Here is a 27271-nt window from a genome sequence, read left to right as displayed (position 1 = left end):
GTTCTTAAAATAACACGATTAGCCCTTTCAGGTGCTACTACCCCGAAAATGGAATACTCCATGGAGCAAATCGATAAGTACTTCGATATTTTCGACTATATCGTGTTTGCTGCGATGCTTATAGTTTCCGCGCTTATCGGGGTATATTTTGCATTCTTCGCCAAAGTTAAACAAAACACAACCTCGGAATATTTGATGGGTGGCAAGACCATGGGCATATTTCCCATATCGATGTCGCTCATTGCTAGGTAAGTACTTTTGTATATGTAAAAGTTTTTTTAATGGAAAGAATTTGTTTGGGGGAGATCTAGTTATTTTGTATAGACATTTACGTTTGATATTATCAAAAAAAAAACTGTCATAAAACGTTTCTTTGATGTTTTAAAATATTTATTTGCTTTGGGTTTAGAGAAGATATATATGAAAACTTGAGTTGCCTTGTACTTAAAAATAAAAATATCGTAAAAAGTAATTTGAGTGTTCTGCCTAAAATATTTAACGTGCTTGTACACCGTGTAGTTGAATTTTGAACATTATGAAACAATTTTCAAGATACCTACATTGTGTATAACACTTATACATATATAACTTTAGTAAATGTTGAATTATTCATTCCTGGTTGTGATAAGTAGTTAGTTTGATTATACATTGTCTCTTCATTCCTAAAGTATTTCCGTTGATATAAAATTCAAGATTATTCGATAATTTTCGATCTTCATTTTAACAAAGACCTAATTGCTTGATTCAAAACAAAACAAAAATCGTTTCACCTTAAATGAAAAGAGTTTACGATCAACCGTCATTATTACACAGGATCGCTGATACAGGATGAGCCATTAGTGTGAGAAAGTAAAATAACTCCCTTGTTACTCATAATACAGAAAAAACGTTTATATAAAAGTTATACAGAATTAAGAAACCTAAATTATAAAATTAATTTGATACATAGAAGGGGATGAGTAAAAACAGGACACGATAAATATTACATTTTTTAAATGGAACACCATGTATATTTTTACATATATGAATTTCCGAGAAAATTCTATATGGCAATATAAACAGTTTATCATTTTAGTGCGGGGTTGCCAAGTTATGTAGAAAATTCTTCGAATTTTTGGAATAAACATGACCTCGAAGAAATTGTATTAACTTTCAACCACTAATACTTGGAGCAAAAATATTTGACAGACCTATAGGCAAATGTTAGGCAAACACTCTTATATTAGCTAATATCGATATTTTTTACAGGGCATTTATTATTACTTCATTTTAAGAAAGTTCAAACTTGATTTTCTAAAATTCTTCAAATGGAACACCCTGTATCTTATTGTTCTATTTTAATCACATATCAGTCCACTTCAACTTTTATTAAGTATGTTCTACACCTAAAGTTGTTAGTTTTTATGAGATATAGCAACATTTCTGGAAAAACCTAATTTTTATTATTTTCGGCCGCACGAAATGGCATTGGAAAAAAACCGTCACATTGTTTCAACTTGTCAGTTCATAATTTATCATTCCATTTTGTTTTAGTTTTTTTCGTTTGTTTTTATTTGTTTTGTTCTATTTATTGGTCAATGTTATTTTTTTTCTGCTATGTTGGTTTATCTTGATATTTTGTGCTTTTCGTTTTTTATCATGCTTTCTTTTTTTTGAAGTTTACCGTTGTTTTTCTAAAATTTTTCAATTGGATCCCCTTTTTTTTTTTTGTTCTGTTTTATTCACTTATGTTTCCACTTTCTCTTTTTTTTCGTATTTTCTATATTTCCTTTTGTTAGTTTTTGATATTTTGTAATTTTTGTGCCTTTGCCTAATTTTTGTTTTTTTCTCTGTTTCCTTATTTTGTTCTTAGTTTTTGTAATTGACTGTTAATGGAATGATAAATTATGAACTGACAAGTTGACACAATGTGACGGTTTTTTTCCAATGCCATTTCGTGCGGCCGAAAATAATAAAAATTAGGTTTTTCCAGAAATGTTGCTATATCTCATAAAAACTAACAACTTTAGGTGTAGAACATACTTAATAAAAGTTGAGGTGGACTGATATGTGATTAAAATAGAACAATAAGATACATGGTGTTCCATTTGAAGAATTTTAGAAAATCAAGTTTGAACTTTCTTAAAATGACCGTAATAATAAATGCCCTGTATAAAATATCGATATTAGCTAATATAAGAGTGTTTGCCTAACATTTGCCTATAGGTCTGTCAAATATTTTTGCTCCAAGTATTAGTGGTTGAAAGTTAATACAACTTCTTCGAGGTCATGTTTTTTCCAAAATTCGAAGAATTTTCTACATAACTTGGCAACCCCGCACTAAAATGTTAAACTGTATATGTTGCCATATACATATATAGAATTTTCTCAGAAATCCATATGTTTAAAAATATACAGGGTGTTTCATTTAAAAAATGTAATATTTGGCGTGTGCAGTTTTTACTCATCGCTCTGTGTGTTTCAAATTAATTNGAAAGTTCAAACTTGATTTTCTAAAATTCTTCAAATGGAACACCCTGTATCTTATTGTTCTATTTTAATCACATATCAGTCCACTTCAACTTTTATTAAGTATGTTCTACACCTAAAGTTGTTAGTTTTTATGAGATATAGCAACATTTCTGGAAAAACCTAATTTTTATTATTTTCGGCCGCACGAAATGGCATTGGAAAAAAACCGTCACATTGTGTCAACTTGTCAGTTCATAATTTATCATTCCATTAACTTTCAGTTACTAACACTTGGAACAAAATAATTAGACAGAGTTATAGGTCAATGTTAGGCAAAGGCTCCTAAATTAGATAATATCGATATTTTGTACAAGGCATTTTTTATAATACGATCATTTTTAGAAAGTTTAAACTTGATTTTCTAAAATTTTTCAAATGGAACACCTTGTATTTTATTGTTCTGTTTTATTCACATATCGGTCCACTTCAACTTTTATTAAGCATGTTCTATATCTAAAATCGTTAGTTTTTAAGATATAGCAACATTTCTGAAAAAAAATAATTTTTGTTATTTTATAGAATACCACAAATAAAAATTAACTAATAAAATTAACTCAAAATGGAATGATAAATTATGAACTGACAAGTTGAAACAATGTGACGGTTTTTTTCCAATGCCATTTCGTGCGGCCGAAAATAATAAAAATTAGGTTTTTCCAGAAATGTTGCTATATCTCATAAAAACTAACAACTTTAGGTGTAGAACATACTTAATAAAAGTTGAGGTGGACTGATATGTGATTAAAATAGAACAATAAGATACATGGTGTTCCATTTGAAGAATTTTAGAAAATCAAGTTTGAACTTTCTTAAAATGACCGTAATAATAAATGCCCTGTATAAAATATCGATATTAGCTAATATAAGAGTGTTTGCCTAACATTTGCCTATAGGTCTGTCAAATATTTTTGCTCCAAGTATTAGTGGTTGAAAGTTAATACAACTTCTTCGAGGTCATGTTTTTTCCAAAATTCGAAGAATTTTCTACATAACTTGGCAACCCCGCACTAAAATGTTAAACTGTATATGTTGCCATATACATATATAGAATTTTCTCAGAAATCCATATGTTTAAAAATATACAGGGTGTTTCATTTAAAAAATGTAATATTTGGCGTGTGCAGTTTTTACTCATCGCTCTGTGTGTTTCAAATTAATTTTGTCCTTTAGGTTTTTTGATTCTGTATAACTTTTATATAAACTTTTTTTCTGTATTACGAATAACAAGGGAGTTATTTTACTTTCTCACACTAATGGCCCACCCTGTATGTATGGAAACGGTCGATTATCTCCTAAAATAAGATAGCTATTGAAAAATCATAAGAAACGAACGATTTAGGATGTTTTAAAATCTATTACAATAAAGAAAAATTAAATATACAGGATCAGTCGAAATGTCAAAGAAAGAACATCCTGTATATTTCAATTCTTGAAATTCTAAAAAAAATTCATACAGCACCTCATGTACCTAAATTAACTGTTTTCGAGATATCAAACATTGAAAATAATTTTCTAATAAATTATTCAAAAATATTTGTCCATCAAGTTACCTTTGAAAGTTTCAAGCTTCACAACAACGCCCCGTCATTTTTTTGTCTAATAGTAACTATCTTGACTTGACTTGACTATCATGTCAAAAATTTAACAAATTTATACAGTTTTCTCGAAAGCACTCGACCATCTTGATCACAAATTATTTTTATCTAAACAAAATTCTTTTGAGTCATGTTCTGCATTGAGGAAACTTATGTCTCTGTTCTCTGTATACTTAGAACTAGTATAATTAGTATACTAATTATTATTAGAACTCTGTTCATCGTCATCGCAGCTTATTGGTTCAGTAGATCTCGATTTGTTCAAGTTTCAAGACTCGAAATCGCCCAGACTTCAGGAGTTCCATTGGGTTCAGATCTTGGACAATTTATGTTTACAATTATTTTTTGTGACATTGTTTCTCACTTGAACGCATGCTACTTTAATTTAAAGGACCCCGCACTTTTCTTATCCTAAAGTTCATAGTTTTCGAGTTACGTTGACTTTAGAGCAATAACTCTGTATTCGAAGGGGTAAAAATTTTATTTGATATTTTTTGTTTGCGTTTGGATTACCCAAGGTGTACCACGTGGAGGTTGCAAAATCGGTCCAACACCTCTTTGGGGTGGCTTTTTTACCGTGAGGTCCCTTTGCCTCCCACCATCAGAGTCTTTTTTACCGTGAGCTTCCCTTACTCACTAATCTTAGTACGTCTAGATGCATGTATTTTTATTTTCATGGATCCAATATCATCAATTTCTATGTTATTATATATGTTGAGTTGAGACTATCATTAATATACTCACAGGGGATAATCTAAGGAATTCCCCCCGCCCAAAAAAAAAGATGCAGTACTTTTTAAATGCCGGACAATAATATCTAATTCTTTGTTATATAGGTAATAATAATAATAATATTCCTCATTCTAACTGCGAGAATTAGCCCAGAAGTCGGAGACTTGTGCGGAAGAGGAGGCGGCATATTATTATTACGCAGGCCGCATTTGCGCCCAGGAACGACTTATGTTGGTAGGCCCTAACCACCATTCAGTGCAGGAATGAGGGAAACCTGGAAAACCTCATTAATTAGGGGGGTGATCAAATGCCAACCGGTGACAATCTCTCACATTGACCCAAGCCAACCTTCTTCCACTCTACCATACCTGCACAGAGGGTGCCAATCCTCCGCACAAGCATAGCTAATCTACGGTCTACCGGCCGCGGGATTCGAAACCCGGGCAGATCGACACATCGATTTAAGGACGTTCGATACACCTCTTGCGGAGCGGGCGGTGTGGAGAGTATGCCTATGTTTATACATGGGAGTCTTGTTGCAGTACCAATCTTACATAAATTAATTTCAGCGAACTAAGTATGCTATTTAGAATGAAATTTATACAACACATATTAGCTTGCATATTTTTCTCGCGTTTAATACACATCAGTTCACTTTTTATTTGAATAAAAGCGTCTATTTATTCATTACGAGCTTGTAAAATTATGGATGAAATCTGGCAACATTGCCATGGCGTGGTGGTAAAAGTTGGGTCAAATGTCATTACTGTCAACTTTGCGCGAATTCCGTAAACATGAATGAACAACCAAGGTACAAAGGAAAAGTAATGACTGAAAAGTAATATAAAATGAGTGTAAAACAGAATGTGGATTGATGAGAAAAAAATAAAATGTGCAAACAGAGAATCCATATGATAACTATCAAGAAGTTCAGTGTATGATAGTGAGACGTCAAATTGAAGATTATGACAGAACATCTATACTGTTCGTTTTGCAAAGAGATCCTTTCAATTTTTGTTTCAAATTGCTAGTATATTGCTTTAGATCACGAAAAATTTATTTAATATTAATTATTACTACAAATATTTTCGACTGGAATAATTTTATAATCTATAATCGAGCTACTCAAATATAACGCATAAGTCGAAGCATTAAATACAGCGTACAGTGTTGCCATATTTCCTTTCATTGGATCAGATGTTTGTTCAAATTTGTCAAAACGTTATCTATTCATTCCATTATCTCAATAATTACATTGTAAGTGCATTTTTTTATTGTTTTAAAATGTTTAGTAATATTTAATTCTTTAATTACAATTTTATTTTCCCGATCTTAACCATTTTTAAGAGTAATATTCACGTTTGATTAAAGTTTTTTCCCAACGCCCATAAGAGCCTGTGTAAAAGAGCATAATTTTTAAAATCATTTTTCAAAAAAACTACGTTGTCAATCGATCTGAGACATTTACACAAGTCAGTTTGCATATTTATTAACAGATTTCAATTGCTTTGAAAACATTCTTACCATTTTCCTTTTGGTATCGAACCTCCTTAAGTACTGACGCCTTAAACTGTGCGGCTATCGACCGTGTATATCCTTTCCAGTTTTTATTTCAATAAATTTATGTTATTTATTTATTTATTTATTAACCTTTTGGAGGTTAACAAGTATTCATGAAATTTCAATTTCATAGTACTTCAAGCAATCAAATTTTGCAGTGCAACTGCCCTTTTTAACCTTTAGAACTAACTTTTTTTTTAAGAACTGCCTTTTCGGTTAGAACTAACCCTTATGCGCTGCACTTTCGGCAATTGAGTTAAATATGATATATGTAATCTTAATTTTATGGGTTTATCTTCCAGCGACTTGACTTGATTGAAAATTTACGGGCATTTTTACACATGTTGTTTTACTAAACAAAGTGAAAATATGCCATAATATTGTGTATTAAGAGAATATATTTGTTTCAACTTTTTAAGAAAACATAACATAATCTCAAAGGGCTAAGGAATTTTTAACAAACTAAATACTCACTTCTCTTGGTATAACAGTGCTTTAAGAAGCCCACGCTAAAATATATTGCTTGGAATTTCCTAATATGAGTATATCCTGGCCGGCGAATTTGTGGCCATTGAGAAAGCAACGCAAATAGCCTTTCGTACAAATCCTAATAATCCGGGTCTACTCGTGTTAACCTTAAATTTCATAATTGGAGTGTCAGGAAGTTGCCAATTTTGAAGAACACGTCTCCAGTGACACTTAGAAACAACAGCAAAGCGTACAAAGTCAAGGATGACACAATTGTCAATTTGTCGGCTGTTTCAAAACATGAACAAAACGTTTCCCCCTAAATTAATTAAAGTCAGTGAAGTCATACTGAGATCCACAAAACATGCAATAGACTGAGATCCTACGAAATCTTTTTAGGATTCCTTGAGAAGAACCCTCAATGATAGGGAAGGGGATGACATTGCTAATTATTTTTTCATATCGCGAACTCTATACAGGGTGTCTTAATTTATAGGTGTACAGGCGATAGGCCATTAAACACACCAAGTAGAAAACAACTGAAGGTCAAATATATTTTATTTAAAACAGACTCTTAACCCTCAAAAGTCACACTTGGATTGGGCCACCTTAAAGATCACACTAGTGCGAATCGGGATTTTGTCAACTTTGAACAGTAATTTTCTCATGGCACAATTTGATACATTTATTTTCAGCAAGAATTTTTGAGAACGTAATGAATTATTGAAATGGGTTTTACTAGAAAACGGCTCATGCTATTAAAATCTAACAAGAGTACCTTTTTTATGCAAGATATGATAAATTTTCATAATTTCGGTTCAGGAAGTAGAAAAAATTGCGTACAAAAGAAAATTGTAAAATTTGCCCTATGGTCCCGCAATTTCTTACGCCCCTGTAGCAAATTTTGATTTATGTATTATGCCGATTATTAAGCATATAAATAGTGATACAACCCCAAAATTTCGCGATTTAATATTAAACCGTTTTAAAGTTATGCAATAAAAACTGTTTCCTGAGTTACCCTTTCAAGGGACTGTATCTCCCTTAGGGGCCGCCACTGACAAAAACTAAGGTTTTCATCATATTTCGACATGTTTTACATACCCTCCAATTTTGAGTACTTATTTCGTTAACACCTTGTATGATATAAATTCAGTGACACTTTTGCCCACACTAAAGTCACACAAGTGCGAATTTGCACTGATCCGACTTTTCAGACTTTCGCAGTAGTGTGTAGTGTGACCTTTGAGGGTTAAGAATGTACATATCTGGAAACTATAACTTCATATTTGCAAATTGTGAATCTGCTACATTTTTATTTATTTTTTATGTACTTTTTATAAAAAGCAAAAAATAATAATTTACAACATAGTTTCCTTTGTAATTAGCAACGTGTTGGGCGCTTTATCCCCATTGACTGAAAAATTTGACTTTAAAATAACATGTTGCACTGGATTTCATGCAATTGGTTTAAAAACGTAACAACAGGCAGATTTTAGAAAAAAAAAATAATTTCAGGTTAGTATTCTGGGGAACACGTATTATTGTCCTTAATAAAACTGACCCCCACTTCAAAGTACACCATGTACACATGTTCCGTTGAAATTAGGTTAACTAATAAAAAAGTTCCTGTAAAGGAGGAGGGCCCCAAAGGCCGGTTTTTGACCTAATTTATTTTTGGCTGAAAAAATCTGAAAAAAATATTTTTTGTACCTACGCAATACTGAATCGTTTCCACTCTAAACGGACCAACCCCCTCACCCTCCTTTCCCCCTCCACCTCCTTAAATGAGATGGCACACATTTACATTGAATAAAACGAAAAAGAAACAATCAATAATTATACATACATGTTTGTGCATATTTGATTAGCCACTTTGAATTTCGTGATTCTGAATTAATAATTGTAATCAGTGATCCAAGAAAGTTTCTATAAACAAATATTTGAGGATTATGAAGATCTTTTTAATTTTTTTGTCCACCATATGGAATACGTCATTTTGAATTTCGTAATTCTGCTTTCAGATTCGTCAGAGACCCAAAAAACCCCACTACACAAAAATTCATGCATTTTAGACATTTTAATTTTTTGTCCGCCATTTTGAATTTCGTGATTTAGAGTTCAGATTGGTAATCATAGACCCAAAAAACCCATTACAAAAAAATTCATGCATTTCGATTTTCTTGTCCGCCATATTTAATCTGCCATTTTGAATTTCGCGATTCTGAGACCAGATTCGTGGTCATCAGCGATCCAAAAAACTTCATTTGTAAGATTCACAGGAATTGAATGTCTTTTGCATCTTTAAGCTCTTTAAAGATTTCTCTAATAAGCGATGGTTTTCCCGGCATTTAAGGGGGTGGAGGGGGATCGGAGGGTGAGGGGGTTGGTCCGTTTAGGGTGGAAACGATTCAGTATTGCTGGTAGGTACTAAAAAAAATGTTTTCAGAATTTTTCAGCCAAAAATAAATTAGGCCAAAAACCCGCCTTAGAGGTCCTCCTCCTTTGATTAGTTTAGTATGAAGACCCTGTATATTTTCGAAACATTTATTTTTATATTTTTTTTTGTAATTTAAATCCGAGAGGTGTCACTAGAAATCTCATAATTTTTTACGCTCAATCGAATTTCAATCATAAGTGCAAAGCATTTTTGATTAAAATCTGTTTTAAGAAAGAAAATAGCATATCAGTTTTTTCAATAAAAAAAACTATTAAAACAATGCACATGCTTTATTAAAACCATTCAAAAAATGTCTCAAACACTTCTATAAAAATTAACACAGATATTTAACAAAAACGAAAAGTATTAGAAAAAAAATTACATTCGTTATAACCGATCTTACTTCTTATTCTTAGCTTTTTTGGAATCAGAACTACGGCGGGCGTCCCTGTCTTTGCTCTTCTTCCTCTTGCTTTTGCCACACTTCCATTTACCGTGCTTCCCAGAACTGAAAACAGCGCCCTCTTTACTACAACTTTCACGTTCCTCCTCCTCCAAAGACGAACTTAACCGAGCTTTCAGCTCCATATAGTACATCTTCTCAGTGGACATAGCCTGGGCCTCGACTTCTTGGGGATCCACAGTGTCCCATTTGGACGGCACAAAATATTCCATGATTTGCTTCTTATTCAGGACCTTTTTCTCCGATAAGCTGGTGGTGGTGATGACCTCGGGACCTATTTCGTTTTTCAGGGAGCGTCTCAATAGATTTGCTCCGTCTAGGGGTTCATCCGTGCTGGAGTTGTCGTCCTCCGCCAGCTCGGAAGTGTCTGTATTGTTTAGGAATAAGAATTCTGCCTAAAACAATTTTTTTAATGCGACAGTTATTCATTTGGGTGTGAAGTACTCGTTAAATATTTGGGGTGCCACAAGAGCCGACGCTCGGTCCTTTACTAGTTGCTATACTTATAAACGATTTAACTAATTTGTAAGTGCACTATTATGCGAAATAAATACCAGTGATTGTGGTAAATTATACAAACTACACTCCGTGGTCGAAATTATAGAGAGTGACTCATCGCTAGCTTTTGGACTAGTAAGGGGGATGAAGCGTGCCGGGAACGAAAACCCATTGGCGTGTCTGCGTAAAAGGCAACAAGATATACAAAATATTGAAAAACATTCTATAACATCTAATATTTTTACGGTTTACTATAACCGGCACTTTGATCCATTTTAATTATTACAGCATTTTAAAACGTCCCAGTTGTGTTTTTTAATTTATAAATTTATTATTGCCATGGAATTAGACCCCTCATCTACGCGTATGCTATGACGTTTCTCAGGACGGGTAAATCAAGTCCGTTTACACCCACTAAAAAAGCATTTCCCTATTCCCTACCAAGTGCAAAAGACAGAGATAGAATATAGATCGACGTTCAGTGTAACTCAGTCTATAGACGATTATAGATTCCATCGATGTGCGCAGCGAGCGGCACAAAGATAAATAATATTGACCCGTATAAAAATCATTTTATATTTTATACGCATTATGGAAATGGTGTTTTTATATTATGTCTGAGTCACTCTCTATAATTTCGACCGCGGAGTATAATAACAAACAAAATTGTATGGTGAACATGCAGAAACTTATTCTTCAGTGCATCCAAGTGCTATATTGTGACATTCTAAACTCAGCAAAACAATTAAAGGACCAGAAAAATTTCCAAATTTTTTTAGTGATTTTTGAAATTATGTAATTTCATGAATAATGGTCGTATGAAGTAAAAAAGAAACATATAATATTGAAAATTCAATCTTGAGAATCAAATCAATCAAAAGAAATAATGCAAGGCAAAAATTTCACCACTTTTTTTTTCTTCAAAACACGCACATGGACTCAGATTTTTTTTCTGGCTTAAACAATGGCAGGGTCATTTAACCTGATTCATCAGCTCCAATTTGGTACTTTTTTATCTAATGTACGATTATTTTTCATTGAGACATCGGCTATTGAGTAAAAAGTCCCATTTTTTTTAATCATCGATATCTCATGAACTAATGATCGTACAGCGAACAAAAGGTCGGTTTTAAAACCAATCCTCTTCAAATGCCTTTTGCTGTTTGAGAAAAAACAATTATGAAAAAAATAGAACAGAGGACGCAAAAATGCTTTTAAAAATTTTGAAAAATTTGATTTTTTTTTTTTCAAAATTGAATTTTTCACTCAACGTTATCTTTCAGTTATACGACTACTCCAGTGCGAAAATAATACGCAGTATTCATAAATAAATCAAACCACAAGTTTTGCCACTTAATATTTGATAAAATAATTTTGTTCATTCTCTGCTTAGAAATTGTGCTGTTCATTTCGCATAGTGTTCCGATACGTTCAATTTGCGCGCGCGCTTGGAACATTCTCTTGTTATAAATATATCTATCTTTGTCTATCATCCACAATCGCAGAAGACGAAAATTTACTTACGATTCCACTCTTCAGTGTATTGAATTAAATATAAAATAAATAAAATAAATCAATTCGCTTCCATACCTTTCGAATGAGGCTGGCTGAGACCACCCTGCAGACGTCCCAGTAACGCAGCACCCTCAACACCCTCGACTTGAAGTTGTCCTTGTCGCAAACCGTCTTCATCCTTGCCAGAGTCGCGTGGAACACCTTGAACACTTCCATCAAGTTCAAATTACCGTCTTCCAAATTGATGTTCGCTTGCCTCGAGTTAAACAACACGTCGGACAGCAGGTAGAGCCTAGCCACCTTCTTTATCGGGCAAGTCTCCACGTTCCTCATCGAATCCATGATAATCTCTATGGAGTCCTTCAAGGCGAGGCTGTGGTTCACGCAAAACATCATGGCTTCCGCGATTTTGGACCTGTTCGTGGTCAAGTTCCTCAACAGAACGATCAGGCGGTTGCATTGGCTTTCGGAAAGTTTGCTGTCATCCACCAACTTCTCATCGGCTTTGATCAGTTCGTCGGGCATACCTTCAGAGTAATTTGGTGCTATAGGAGGCAACCAGATCGATCCCCCTTTGAACATACGGAACGGTTTCATCGACCAATTCTTTTTGTTGTCGCCTGCAAGCGTCCGGTGATTTTAGAAATGATCGTGTAGGTAATTATCACTTCAAAGCGTTCTCCCTATTTTGACGTGGATACGTCTTCGTCATTCCATAGATTGAGATGACACGAACACGTCGAGATATTTCTGCTCATAACTGTCGAATGGATGAACCGATTGAGACGAACAATTTGAGTCATGGTCATTAAAATCGGTCACTCCGTTCGAAAATTACATCGACCTTGTAAAATAAAGAACTTTATACGGGGTGTAAAATTAAGCCCACTTAACTAGATCATTTTTTAGAGGTACGTGTTCTACAGAATATTAATTAAATTATTATTTTTTTAAAATCAAATAAGTGGTTGAGTTACACAAAAAATTTTTATTGCTGCTTTTTTAAAGCACTGTGTTTAGTTTGATGTTGAAGAACATTGAGAAACTCAGTGTTAATGACCTCTGACATTAAGGTCACCTGATGTGATCCGACAATACAACGCTAGACGAACGAAGAAGCTGGAATGGACGAATATGGCACCGCATTTATTAAATTTAATTTTACAGAAAAATTAGAAGTGGTACCTACTTAGAAAAACGTTTTGTTTATTGTAAGTATAAGCTTACAAAGTTATTTATTTCAGTAGTCATACAGTCCAAATATCACTAGAAATGAAAATGCGCATAAAAAAAAAGTGGGCTTAACTTTTGGCAGCACAATATTTGATGAAATTTGGTGTGATGATTCTACATAACATGAAGTTTTCTTGAGCCAAGTATGAAGGTCCTATACCCAATTTAAAGACCCCAAAAAATTCCCTAAAAAGTAGTTTTTTAACCTAATTTTTTGCGATTTTTTCGATTTTTACAATAATAATCATGATTCATTCGATTTGTAACTAGTCATATTTTGTAAAAAATTTAATTACAAAATTTTTTTCCTTTTCCATTTTCACCTAAAATCAACTCTTGAAAAGATACATAATTAAAAAGGAAGAAAAATATGACATTTTTCGAATTTTTTAAACATATTGTGCTGCCAAAAGTTAAGCCCACGTTTTTTTTATGCGCATAGAAAAATTTTCATTTCTAGTGATATTTGAAAGCCAAAAAGCCAAAAATCTCCGTGAATATACGATTCACCCAAACCAAAACAGATACCGCCTAGTCTACAGTGATTAGTGACAGTATGATAAGTTTGTGACTCCCATTTAAAGTTACACCCTGTATGTACATATGCTTACTATAAATAGTTCGCAGTCTATATAGGTTGCTCAGTAACTTGCTACAAGTTTGTGAGTGAAATCACAAGTTTGCAATGTCGAGACATATCCACGCCCTGTAACTTTTGTGGTTGTTACAGATGTATTGTTTTTAGAAAAACACATTTTTTGGACTGACCTACGAGAATGGAGTACAGTTTCCACCTGTAATACACGTGGATGGGGCTTTGGAAGTCGAAAAGAAAATTGAACTCTGGATTCCCAATTTCCTTGTTCATAATGAAAGCCTCGAACATTGGACCCTCCCTGACGACGAATTCGACCATTCTGATGAAGAGAAACCAAATCTGCATTAAATTTCGTTCAAGATTCAATCAGTATCGACAAGTACCTGTGTACCAGCATCAAAGTTTTCTTATTCAGCGGTATGGTGACCTTTACCAGACTGTGGTGGAGCAGGTCGTCGAGTTCTTCCTCCGAGCAGTTTTTTTTGTAGTCAGGATTTGGCGGTTGGGCGTTGAAAGGTAGTCCGCTTAATGGAGGGGGCAGATAGAGCTTGAGCAGGCTGTTGGGGATGTAGATAGGATGAGCGGGTAACTCCACGGACTTGCCCCACCCTACTCTCATATCGTCTCGGTTTTTGTTGGCTCTCAAAGCTCTTTCCGCGTCCTTCCTGCTCATGAAGGCCACGAAGCCGCAGTTTGAGTTCCTGGATTTCTCATCACCTTTGTCAATTTATTTTTAAGTAATTTTCTCGTCTTAAATTTCAAATAAGCTATGCGGCTAGGTCAATGATTAGTGATCACTAGAATTCGAGACACGCGGCCCATAACGATATAACGAGCGTTCAAATAAAAACGTGGTCAAGTTGGTTCTGAAAATTTGGACGTAGGGCGTAACGTATAGCAAATGAACTTAAACGTCATCTGTCAAAACGCTATATCGCCGCTTTGTTATTGAAACTGACAGCTGCTATACAGCTCGTTGAGAAATGAGGTTAAGTTGGTCGCTATAAGCTACTCCCTACGACCAGTGTGTCAGAGCCAACTTCGGCCACGTTTTTATTTGAACGCTCGTTATAATATGTTTATATATATACAGTGTGGCCAAATGAAAACGAAACAAAGCCATTTTTAGGAACTGCGTCAAGATTATAGAAAAACGCTCAGACCTGTCGATTTTAGATTAAAGGGGAACATTCTTTGCTGGTATTTTTGACTCCGCCACTTTCACCCCCAAGCAAGGGTAAGCATCACCCCAAAATATTTAAATGGCATTGAGGGTTGTTATATATTTTTTGAAAGCTCTTACAATTTTCTTTACAACAGACTTTAAATTTTATAATTCCGCGCAATACTTATTAAGAATTTTTATTTTAAAGTTGAAACGTATGTACAAACAATTAGTAAACGGTAAAAATGTCAGTCATTCGAGTTAAGTACGCCAATGGTATAAATTTAGTATTTCTTGCGTTACATTGGTTTTTGGCGATTTGTTATCACTTTCGTAAAAAAAGCACAATTGTAAAAAACAGAAATGAATGCTATACACACACAATGAACGTAAAATTAGTGGATTCCAAATTATTTTCTAGTATTATTTGGAAGCGTTGGTTGGTAGTTTATTTAATTGTGTTCTTGAAAATTAAACACTATGGTTTATTCCATTGCGGAAAGCGTAGATATCATTTCGCTTTACTTTATGAACAATAAATGTGCGAATAGAACAGGTCAGCTATTTAATGAACAACATCAAGATCGACATGTCATGTTAGGAGGAAGATGTTCTAGTTAGTAAAAAAATTTCAAGAGACAGGGAACGTAGCCAATAAAAAACGAGAAATTGAAAAACCTATAGTTAATGAAGCTAGTGAAGTTGCAGTTTTGGGACAAGTTCATCTTGATCCTACATTAAGCACCAGGCAGCTGGCATCTGTGTCTGGGATCAATTGAACTAGCATACAAACCATTTTGAAGAAGAATAAATTCCATCCATACAAAATACATTTAGTCCAGGAATTTCATGAGGATGATTATGACCGCCGTTTGCAATTTTGCGAAATAATGAGTGAGCGAGCAGGGAACGATCCACCAGTTCCTTTTTAACATCTGTTTTTCTGATGAATGCAGTTTTTTCTTGAACGGGACAGTCAATCGTCACAATTGCCGTTATTGGTCCGATTCAAACCCAAGAGTTTTTCACGAGGTGCATACATAGCAACCGGAAAAATTAAATGTATGGGCTGGAATTTTAGGTGATCGGCTGGTGGGGTCCTTTTTTTCTACCTGGTAATTTGACTGGCTAAATGTATTTGCAATTACTGGAAGACACTATTGTGTTCCAGAGTATGATGATCATTTGATTTTTCAACAGGACGGTGCTCCTCCGCTTTATGCGTTAATTGAGTCGTCTAGTATCAAAACCCCTTAAATCCGTTTTTGATGAAGAATGAGATATACGCATCAGAATATTCCTACTAAAATTCCCTATTGATGTGTTCATTCGAATGATTGCAAAAGTCACCTAATATTATATTAGGTGACTTTTGCAATCATTCGAATGAACACATCACCTAATATTATATTAGGTGACTTTTGCAATCATTCGAACGAACACATCAATAGGGAATTTTAGTAGGAATATTTTGAAGCGTATATCTCACTTTTCATCAAAAACGGATTTAAGGGGTTTTGATACTAGAGGATTCAATTGTCCGTCAGTATTTGGACCAACGATTTCTACGGAATTGGATTGGGAGAAGAGGCAGCACTGAATGGCCTCCACGATCACCGGATGTATCGCCCCTTGATTTCTTTTTGTGGGGATACCTAAAAAGTAAAATCTATAGAACACAGCCAGCGTCGCTGGAATATTTCCGTCAAAGAATCGTCGACGAATGCCGTCGAATCACTCCGGAAATGCTTCGGAATGTGCGCGAACGTTTCGAACAAAATCTTGTATGGAAGCGGGCGGTCATCAGTTTGAATATTTAATCAACTAAGTAGTAAGTAAGCAGCTAAACATAATTTAAGTTTTAAAATGTAAATTTTTTTCAAAGGATTGGGCGGAATTATAAAATTTAAAGTCTGTTGTAGAGAATTGTAAGGGCTTTCAAAAGAAATATTACTCAACCTGATGCTTACCCTTGCTTGGGAGTGAAAGTGGCGGAGTCAAAAATACCAGAATCTCCCCCTTTAATCTAAAATAGACGGGTGTGAGCGTTTTTCTACAATCATGACGCAGTTCCCGAAATGGCTCTGTTTCGTTTTCATTTGGCCACCCTGTATAATTATGATCAAACAACAAAAATACAAAATATTTCTTTGAATGATTTCATTGTTTAATAATTTCTATATTTCAGGTATTTATTTTTTTACCGATACGAACAACACCTAGTGAATAACCGAAATGAAAACTGGAAGAGTGAACTGAGTATGATCAGTTAGTAAGAGCAGTGTGTCTCGAACTCTACTGATTACACAAATGACCTACCTCTAGGCCACATTATTTTTACACTGGCCAAAGGACCGTAAGCTCCGAATTCCAACATCAGATGGTTTTCGGTAATCTTCGAATTTAAATTCGCTACGAACAAGTTGGTCGAGTTGGGATCTCCACCCTCAAAGTAACTTAGGGCAGGAGCAGAAAGTTCCAATTCCTCCTTAAAATGGTCCCGATATTATCAATTAACCATGAAGATATAAAAACTTATCGACAAAACTAACCTTAAGCCTTTCTTTCTCTCCCCTTTCCGAATGTCGCAATTTCAGTTCTTCTTTCAGGAGATCCAGGTTCGATTTGGGTTTTTCCTGTTTCTTAGGCTTCTCAAGGTTGTTTTCTCTCAAAAGTCGCGCGCATTCTATGGCACTCTTAATGCTATTCGAGTTATTTTGCCGGATTATCGGTTTGGGATTATAGAATTGGCGGATATCTTTGTTTTCTTGATTATCGTCAGAATACAAAGTTCCCGATTTGACGAAAGTTTTGTTCGGTGCAGGAGAAGCATTTTGGAATGTGTTTATGAATTCTTGGAAAACGTGTGCTGCTGCTTCTTGTTCTTCTCTTCTTTTCTTTTCGTATTCTTTTTTCGACATCATTTTGTCTCCTGTGTATAAATATTTGATTCAATTCTATTCCCGAACTTTTTGTAAAAATAAAACTAACAGCGGGAATAAAATAATGGGACTGTAGCAAAAATATGCAACCGTAAAAATGAAATATTTGGTTCTCAAAATATACCTATGATTTGACCTTATCAAATAGGTGCCGGATATATTTTCTAGTAATATTATTGTATCCCAATAATAGCTGAACCAAACTAATATAAATATTATAACAAATGCAAAAATTTTCTTTAATGGGAATATCCAGTAGATATTGTTTTATAATGTGTGTACATATTAATTACTTAAGAAACCTCAGTTTGAACTTAATTTCTTAATTAGTAAAAAATATTTATATTAGACAATACATTATTAAACGCATTATTGCATAATAACAAGAAATGTATCAACTTACCTAACTTTGATATTACACTTACGTTAACTAATACCTATTCACTAAAATAATTACTTTTGATTTTTGATAAAAATAAAACTGTATTAAACTGAGTTTGTTTTTTAAATTGAAATTTGAAAAGCCGACTACTGACAGACGCTCTCAAAATATTATAAGGTTAGGTTGGTACGCGTGGATTTGCATTTGTCCGAAATCTCAATAGTTCAAAATAGAATTTGCCGCCAAAATTTGGTTCCCTTATCTGCGATTTATTTCATTTGTCGAAATTTAAACGTTCAAACATCGTTTCGTTTTAAATTCAAAATATTTTTAATTTTTATACACGCAATAAATTCAGAATTATATTTTTTAAATATTACTCTTTAAAGATAAATTAAAACATAGGTTCATAACAAAAACCTGTTGTTTTAATCAAAAGGCATTAAACTATATATCAATTTTCAGCTATATATCAGGAATAAGTATTTTGGGCATTCCAGCTGAAATGTACACCTATGGGACCCAATTTTGGATGATAATAGCATCAGAAGGATTTGTTTCCTTGGCAATGGCTTACGCATACTTACCAGTCTTCTACCAGCTACAAATAACTTCTAGTTATGAGGTAAGTACAATTCATCTCTGTTAATACTCCTAATAATTGAAAAATTTCTGTTGTTTGTTTTAAGTATTTAAATCTACGGTTTAATCAGACTGTTCGTCTACTAGGTTCAGTATTATTTTTGACTAAAATGTTGTTATATATTCCTATTGTCATCTACGTACCTGCGTTAGCTTTTAGCCAAGGTAATAAAAAAATAACAAGTGTGAACTTTCATAACTTTATTTATTTTCAGTTACCGGCATTAATCTGCATCTGGTCACCCCCGTGGTATGCATCGTGTGTATCTTCTACACTACTCTGGTAAGCACCCGTTTAGTATTCTAAAAACCATTGACTATTTCACTTATAAAAAGTCTTATGTTACTACACGATAGCATTATGCCAGGTATAAGGAAAACGAGAAATATTAATAACGTTATGATTGAATTGTCCTGGAGAACGAATGGGGCAGCTATCATACATAAGGGTAGCATAACAGATAGCATTAAGGAAAGCATTAATATCATAATTAGAGCATCGTCTTCTTCTACGTTGTCTATTAATCTTATTCTTGATAGGGGCATATCTTCACAGGGTTTGAGTTTTGATTTAGTAGGGAATTCAGAGTACAGCAGATCCATGTTAAAAAACCACTTGAAATTTTAATATTGACTTCAAAAATTTGTATATAGAAATGTCACTACACTAAAATATTGACAGTGACGAATATAAAAATTGCTCGTTGGACAAAAAGTGTTTTTCATTAAAACTATTTCACGAAAATGAACAGGAATACGAAGACTCCATAAATAGAGTGACAAATTTAATTAGAACGGAAAACGGAAGTAATCTTTTTTAAGAGCAATTAGGAGAAAATTCTAATAATTCAAAAAGTTGCGGAACGAAAATCAAATTACAAAGAAAAATACTAGACAACAAAGAAGCCACTAACATTCCCAATGAAATTAATTGTTATTTTACTAAGAATGGTGGAAAGGTCATACTTGTTCTTAAAAAAGATGATATGGTTTTAGATAATTATGGCCCAATTTTTTTATATCCGATTTACCTAAAATATTTCAAAATTATTAAAAATCGACTAATTGAGTATTTAGAAAAAAAACTCACTCAAAGCACCAATTTCGACTCAGAAATGGGAAATTTACACAACATGCTATTAATTTTCTAATATCTATAAAATCATGGACATCAAGCAAATCTTTATGCATATTTTGTGGAAAAACAAAAACGATTTGAAAGTATCTGTTTTGCTAGAGAAATCGTACATGAGAATAACAAGTTTGAGTCACAAATTATTTACAACATACCTATTTCGTACTAATTAATAGCTGTTGCTAATGTCATCGTCATGTCCTATTAAATCGTTTCATTATTTTAAAATGACATGATTTTTTTTTTAAATTTGGTATGTTGGTATATAGTTTTACGGGACAATAAATTCCATATCAAAAATATGATAAATATCAATTCATTTTCATGGAACATGGATAGTTTTGTAATTGGCCATCACACTCTCCAGACTTAAATCTATTAGATTATTTTTATGGCATCTTTTGTCCATGGTTTATAAGATAACCTGTGAATAACGAAGAAGAACTTGCACAAGATATTCTAAATGAAACAAAAATAATCTTAGAGGCTATAATAATGACGTTAAACAATGAGTACAATTTATTTTTTTAAAACAAAAAAACCAAAGAATTAGTTATAGTTTTGATAAAATAATACTTGAATGTCATTCAAAATTGTTTCTCAAAATTTACGTCAATTAAACTCAGTCTTAGAACGTTAAATTGGAAAATAGCAAGAAAAAGCCATTATTGAAAGATGTTTTAAATTTTACTTATATATTAAACTTTTAGGGAGGACTTAAAGCTGTAGTATGGACAGACACAGTTCAAACTGTGATTATGTTTGGAGCTCTAATAATCGTTATATTCATGGGGACAGCTAGTGTAGGAGGTTTTAGTGAACTTTGGTCCAGGAATGTAGCAGGTGGAAGAATAGATTTTTTTAAGTAGGTATAATACGAATATCTGACGTATGAAAAAAAAAACAAATTTCAAAATATTTTCCTGTCTTCTGCACGATTTTTAAATTAAACGAACTGAATAGTTATCACAAATTAGAAAACTTATTTCAATTTAGGATAAGTATATGCATATTTTTTCTTTCATTAGTTTTGATTGGGACCCTACAATAAGACACTCCTTTTGGACGGTAACGATAGGCAACTTTTTCTCATGGATGGCATCTTGTTCCATTAATCAAGCGATGGTACAGAGATGTCTTGCTATGCCGTCACTTCATTCGGCAAGAATGTAAGCCTTGGTCCTCGTAGTATAAAAACATGTAATATTCCATAATTTTTTTACAGAACTGTGGCCATTTTGGTCTTTGGTATCATGGCATTGGTGTCGATGTGCTGTTACATGGGCCTAGTCATCTACGCGTTTTACTATAAATGTGATCCCGTCACAAGAGGAGCAATCCACAAATCTGATCAGTTGCTACCATATTTCGTGATGCAGATTGCCCAAACCATGCCCGGCTTACCGGGGTTGTTTGTGAGTGGAGTATTCAGCGCAGCCTTGAGGTAATCGTATATTAGGCTTAGACGAGGGCAGTTCAGTGGCTTACTTCTGAATAATTCTTCTATTTCAGTTCTATGTCTACCGGCCTGAATTCCATGACGGGCGTGATTTTCGAGGATCTGATCAAACCCCGGATGAAAAAACCTCTTACGGAAAGCCACGCCAGCTTCTTAATGAAAGTTATAGTAGTGATAATAGGCGGTACATGCGTCGGACTTGTCTTTGTTGTTGAAAAGATGGGTGCGGCTCTAATCCAAGCTTCTGGCAGCTTAGGCGCGATCACTGCCGGTCCTTTACTCGGCATATTCTCCTTGGGCATGTTCTTCCCCCAAGCTAACGCATATGGAGCCCTAGCGGGTGGTTTGATAAGTGGCACCCTCATTACGTGGATTTCGATAGGAACACAGATGAAAATGGCGCAGGGTCTCATCAGATTCCCTCAAAAACCTGTCTCCGTTGAAGGATGCAATGCCAACTGGATAGCGGAGTATTTAAGTTTGACGTTATCACCCGATACTACTCCTAAACCAGTTCAACCCCCTTTTGCGCTGTACAGGATGTCGTATATGTATTACACGGCTTTAGGAACTGTTACTGCCCTGACCGTCGGGTTATTAGTCAGTTATTTGACAGGGTCAAATAAGGGCAAGAAAATCCACAAGGATTTAATTTCACCTGCCGTTTACAGATTTATGCGCGAAACTAGCGATAATCAAGTCAACGGCAGTGTCGATCCAAGTGGGAAGATAGAGTTAAACACGATTACCTAACGGATAGGAAAACAATTAATTTAATTTATTGTACATAAATCGAATATTTGGAGGTATTTTTATAATAACATTTAGAAGTTTGTAATAAAGAACTTAAAACATTGCTTCTACTCTATTTATTGACTTCATCAATCAATAATTACACGGTAGAACAAAGAAAGTATTTTTTACTAAAATTAATATTTGTTACAAATTATAACATTACAGAGATATTTTAGCATCAAGTGACAAGAATAATAGACACTTAAAAATAAAAATATTCCGTTTATAATTCTAACTATACAGGGTGTTAGGTAAATTACTCTCGTAACTTTATCAGGCGATTCAGTATGTCATGCCAAGCAAAAAAGTTTATTACAACATAGGTCCTAAAACCAACCGTTTTCCAGAAAATAAATAATAAACTTTCAATTTATCAGCGGTAAATCTGCCCCAAATAGCAAATCTGCGTTTAAAACATTAATGATTTGCATCTAAGTTATCATTATTTTATTGTTTAGTTTTAAAATTACACTTTACATCCAACTACAATGAACATTTGTTAAATAAAAATAAATAATATTGTAGGGCCTGAGACATGGCAATGCCGCATAGGTAGGTACACCAGTGCGACCGTACTTATGATTTATTTGCGAATCAATCAACACGCCCGCGCTGTCAAAAATCTACTTTACAGTTATTTCTTAATTTACATGTCGGTCTGTTGTGTTGTGACAAGCTAAGTAAAATGTATTCTGTGCGTGAATATCACGATATGCTTCTTATTTATGGAGAAGCTCGGTGTAACTCTCAACGAGCAAGACGTATTTATGAACTACGGTTTCCTGACAAACAGTTACCAGCTCGTGAAACATTTGTAGCAGTCTCCCAAAGATTACTTGAGACCGGTAGTGTTATTCCAAAAAATGACAATCGCGGCCGCCAGCGAGAAATCGAAGTGGAAACTGAAGAACAAATTTTAGAATTGGTAGCAGCAGATTCCAGTCGCAGTACTAGAAGTATTGCTCGTCAAGTCGGAGTGTCTCATTGGAGTGTACACAGAACCTTGAAAGAACAGTTGTTGTACCCATATCATGTTCAGAGAGTTCAAGCCCTTTTACCAGCTGATTTTCCTCCAAGAGAACATTTCTGTAGATGGTTCATTAACAAGAGTGAACGAGATCGCAATTTTGTTTCCTGCATTTTGTCAACAGATGAGGCTTGTTTTACGCGCAGTGGCATTTGGAATTTTCACAATGCACATAATTGGGCTGAAGAAAATCCCCATACTATTGTGCAAAGGAATAGGCAACATCAATTTTCTTTTAACGTTTGGGCCGGTTTAATAGGTAACTTCCTCATAGGGCCTTTTATTTTACCACGTAGATTAACTGGTGAAGAATATCTAGCTTTTTTGACGAACAATTTACCAGAGTTATTAGAGGAAGTGCCAATTCAAACACGTTTAAGTATGTGGTATTTACACGATGGGGCACCAGCTCACTCAAGTCGTGCAGTAGTGCAGTACCTAAACAACACTTTCACAAATAAGTGGATAGGCAGAAATGGTCCACATCGCTGGCCGGCGCGATCACCGGATCTGAATCCATTGGATTTCTTCCTTTGGGGTCATATGAAGAATATCGTGTATTCCTCCGAAATTGAAAATGAAAATAATCTTCGAGAACGAATTTTTGCAGCAGCCGATCAAATTCGTAATACGGCAGGGATTTTCCAACGAATTCGTGAAAACTGGATTCGCAGGTGTCGGAGTTGTTTAGATAGTGAAGGCAGACATTTTGAACATTTATTGTGAAGTGTTTAGAAATAATTAGTAATTCTTAGTTGTCTGAGCTGAAATAAAACGAAAGAACTCAAGTGAACTTAATTTTTTAAAATTTATCTGACTATGTAATGTTATCAAAACCAATTCTGAATTGTAGCAATAATTAATTTTCCGAAAATAATAAGTTATAATGGTGCGTTAGCCATAAATTTAATAGTCTAGGTTTTCAGATTACTTTTTTACAACTGATTTACTCATTCAGAACCCATGTTTAGTTCCGATGCGCTGTTGCCGAACCATACCAAATTTCATTAACACTTTGTACGTGATTTTCTGGAAAACGGTTGGTTTTAGGACCTATGTTGTAATAAACTTTTTTGCTTAGCTTGATATATTGAATCGCCCGGTAAAATTACGAGAGTCAATTCCCTAACACCCTGTATAACTCAATTGCCAATTTTTTAGATTTCGTTATTTGTTTATATTTAAATAATGAAATTTTCTATTAAAATGTTTCTCAATTGACTTACAAATGGCCATCGACTGATCAGAATCGACAAGGTTTATAACAGTTCCAGATTTGCCAAACCTTACTGTGCAAGCAATTCTATATAGATAAGTGTCACAGTCTGCCTTGCCGTGTACATTCACTGGTAAGTCGAAGTTTACTATGGTGGTTACTTGCTCAAATTTAATTCCTAAAATTTGTTATATTTACCAAGTTACTTTCATCAAGTTGTCACAGGAGACACGGTGGATCAGTGATGGTTGGCAAAAATTGAAGTGGTCATATTTGGATAATGAAGCGTGGAACCTATACCGTTTTTTTGGAAATAATTTTTAGGCTTAATAGAGATTTTGAACAAAATTTGTGAAATAAAAAATTAAAATAGGTGTGACCAACATGAAGATCCGCACAATAATTTTTTTCATAATCAACCTATGCACAAAAGCTTTTTCTAATTTTTCACAAAATTTTAATTTTTAAAGCTTTGGCATTATGAAGTTTTGAAATATACATACATTATAAACAAATTAAAGTGAAAAGAAAAATTAATTTAGAAGCAAATAAAAATAAAACACTTGATATCAGTTGATTATGAAAATTAAATATTAATTAAATAACTGCAATCCTGTCCGAGATCTCGGCATTGGCCACCTCTAGTTTAATTTTCGCAAATTTCGTTCAAAATTTTGTTGTCATGAAAGTTCTCTATAGTCACCTAAAAAACAGTATGACCACTTTAACATTCGCGAACCGTCACTACAATGAGTTTAAGATAACAGTAGAGTGGATCTTTGACACATACCTCGAGAGAGTACATTGGTTGTGATAAGAACTTTCTCCTTTCCCTGTCTAAACCTATCCAAAACGCTTATACGCTGGTCCACAGTCAAATCTCCCGAAAGTACAGCTACTGCATAACCATCTGTGGTCATTTTTCCTGACAGCCAAGAGGCTGTTTTTCTTGTCTAAAAATCATGTTTGTTGATATTATACTAAATATTCCTAATAATTTATCCTTACATGACAGAATATTATGGCTTGACCAACGGCTATTGTACCGTAGATATTTGTAACGGCACTGTACTTCTCTTGCTGATTTGCGCACCTCACGTAGTATTGAGTAATGTTATCTAAGATTTCTTCTTCCCCTTTCAACCTCATTATAATGGGAGTCTTTACAATGTGCTCAGCGAAATCCATGACTTCTTGGTCGTACACTGGCACGAAAAACATCATTTGACAAGTCGGCCTTAGATTCCTAGAAAAATATTTAATAGATCAGTATGAACTAAACGTTAAATTAAATTCATACTTATGTATTCTAATGCACTGATCTTGATGTCCTTGTGTCGCTATCATAACATCAGCCTCGTCCAAAATGAAAACATCGATTTTTTTCAAATCGAAAACTCGAAATTTGATACCCCAATCCAAAACTTTTCTTGGTGTGCCAATTATTATATGTTCAGTCAATTTTGTTCCTCTAGGCACTACAACAGTGAACAAATAGAGTTGTAAATAACGCAAATAAACAGAAATTTACCATCCTCTCCCCTTACTGCAAATTTCATTTCAATTTCTGGGCAGAATTTTGCCATATAAGCTGCAACTTCACCAGTCTGAATTGCTAATTCGTAAGTTGAAGAAAGGCACAGTACCTATAAAATTAATTATTCAACGCAAACACTCGAGACATTTTTATTTGAAAAATAATTTTACTTGTGGGTATTTCTTTGTTACATCAACTCTACTTAACATAGCAAGAACGAAAGCTACAGTTTTTCCAGCACCTGGCAGTGCTTGCGCTATTAAATTCTGTGGGGAATCTGCCAAAACAGTAGGTAGTAATTTTTCTTGGAATTTAGAAGGTGCATTAAAGCCCATATCATAGACTCCTTTGAGTAGTTTTGGATTTCTAAAAGCAACCCTGTTAAAAGTATATCACAGTCTAAGACAAAGGATCCTTACAAATTCAAAGCTTCGAAGGTTTTAACAGAGTACAATGGTGACTTTGGGTCTTTCCGCTGCACCTCGATATCATTTTTGCTTTCAACTAAACCCTTTGTTTTAGACCTTATTAGAAAATTGAACTGATAGTTAGCATCATCATCATCCCTAATTGTATTTTTCCTACGACTGTCACCTTCGTCTGAAATTTCTATATTTGCCATCTAAAATTAGACATGACAAAAGTGCTTATAAAACAATAAACAAACAGACCTTTCTCGTGAAATTTTTCTCCGTTTCGGCTACATACTTAGCCCAATCTATTTGGCTAGACATTTCTAAACAATGATCACTACAGTCACTACACTATTCACTAGTAGAATTTCTTTTGTTGAAAAACGAATTTATCGGATCAACTACACAAAAATTGGGTACTTCACATGTATGGCATAAACCATTGAACACAGAAGTTACCATTGAGTAAGAAATAGAAAGGGGTGCATTCAGAATCAATTTGCTAGCCAACTTCCACTTCGGCACGAAAGTCTGCACGGATTTGACCATTCAGGATAAAATTCACTTGGTGCATGAGCGCCCGCGCGCCATTATTCTATGGCTAGAAGTTGGCCTCAATGATTTGGGATCGAGGGGGATTATCCCTCTTTATCCTGCCTCATCTCGTGTAGGCCTGGACAGCCTTCGTAGGTGGGCCCCATCCGTCATCTACCCCGACCGCAAATGCGGCCGGTGTAGGCGCTTTGTGGGACCTCCTTTTGTCCTGGCTGGGCCCCGCCGGCTAGGGCCCTTTCTTCTGGCGCTCTTCTTGCTTCGCCGGCTCGTCTGTGTAAACCCCGGGGGTAGTGTCATGTTTATGTGTGGTATGGTTGGGTAGGGTAGTGCGGCTATGCAGCCTGGGATGCGCTTTGCTAAGGTGGCCCTTAGGCTAGCGCGGGAGGGGAG

The 27271-nt window shown here is 34.5% G+C and overlaps 2 protein-coding genes across 2 annotated transcripts; one reads left to right on the top strand and one right to left on the bottom strand.

Moving 5' to 3' along the window:
* On the top strand, nt 1–22137 carry LOC108909425 (sodium-coupled monocarboxylate transporter 1-like). The gene is made up of 8 exons (XM_018713758.1): nt 1–248; nt 18568–18727; nt 18792–18909; nt 18960–19027; nt 20590–20744; nt 20908–21048; nt 21105–21323; nt 21392–22137. The coding sequence occupies exons 1-8, from the start codon at nt 49–51 to the stop codon at nt 22089–22091; spliced, it is 1761 nt and encodes a 586-aa protein (XP_018569274.1). The 5' UTR covers nt 1–48; the 3' UTR covers nt 22092–22137.
* A 798-nt stretch (nt 22138–22935) lies between these two features.
* Nucleotides 22936–26744, bottom strand: LOC108909419 (DEAD-box helicase Dbp80-like). The gene is made up of 8 exons (XM_018713753.2): nt 26585–26744; nt 26333–26535; nt 26084–26279; nt 25908–26022; nt 25677–25854; nt 25385–25622; nt 25167–25329; nt 22936–24554 (listed from the first exon to the last, which is right to left on the bottom strand). Exons 1-8 carry the CDS (start codon nt 26645–26647, stop codon nt 24328–24330), a joined length of 1383 nt encoding a protein of 460 aa, XP_018569269.1. The 5' UTR covers nt 26648–26744; the 3' UTR covers nt 22936–24327.
* Between the last annotated feature and the right edge of the window lie 527 nt (nt 26745–27271).

Source organism: Anoplophora glabripennis, unplaced genomic scaffold (assembly GCF_000390285.2).
Source record: "Anoplophora glabripennis isolate ALB-LARVAE unplaced genomic scaffold, Agla_2.0 scaffold337, whole genome shotgun sequence".
Lineage (NCBI taxonomy): Eukaryota > Metazoa > Arthropoda > Insecta > Coleoptera > Cerambycidae > Anoplophora > Anoplophora glabripennis.
The sequence above is the reverse complement of the archived record's forward strand: the minus strand, read 5'-3'. Positions and strand labels throughout refer to the sequence as shown.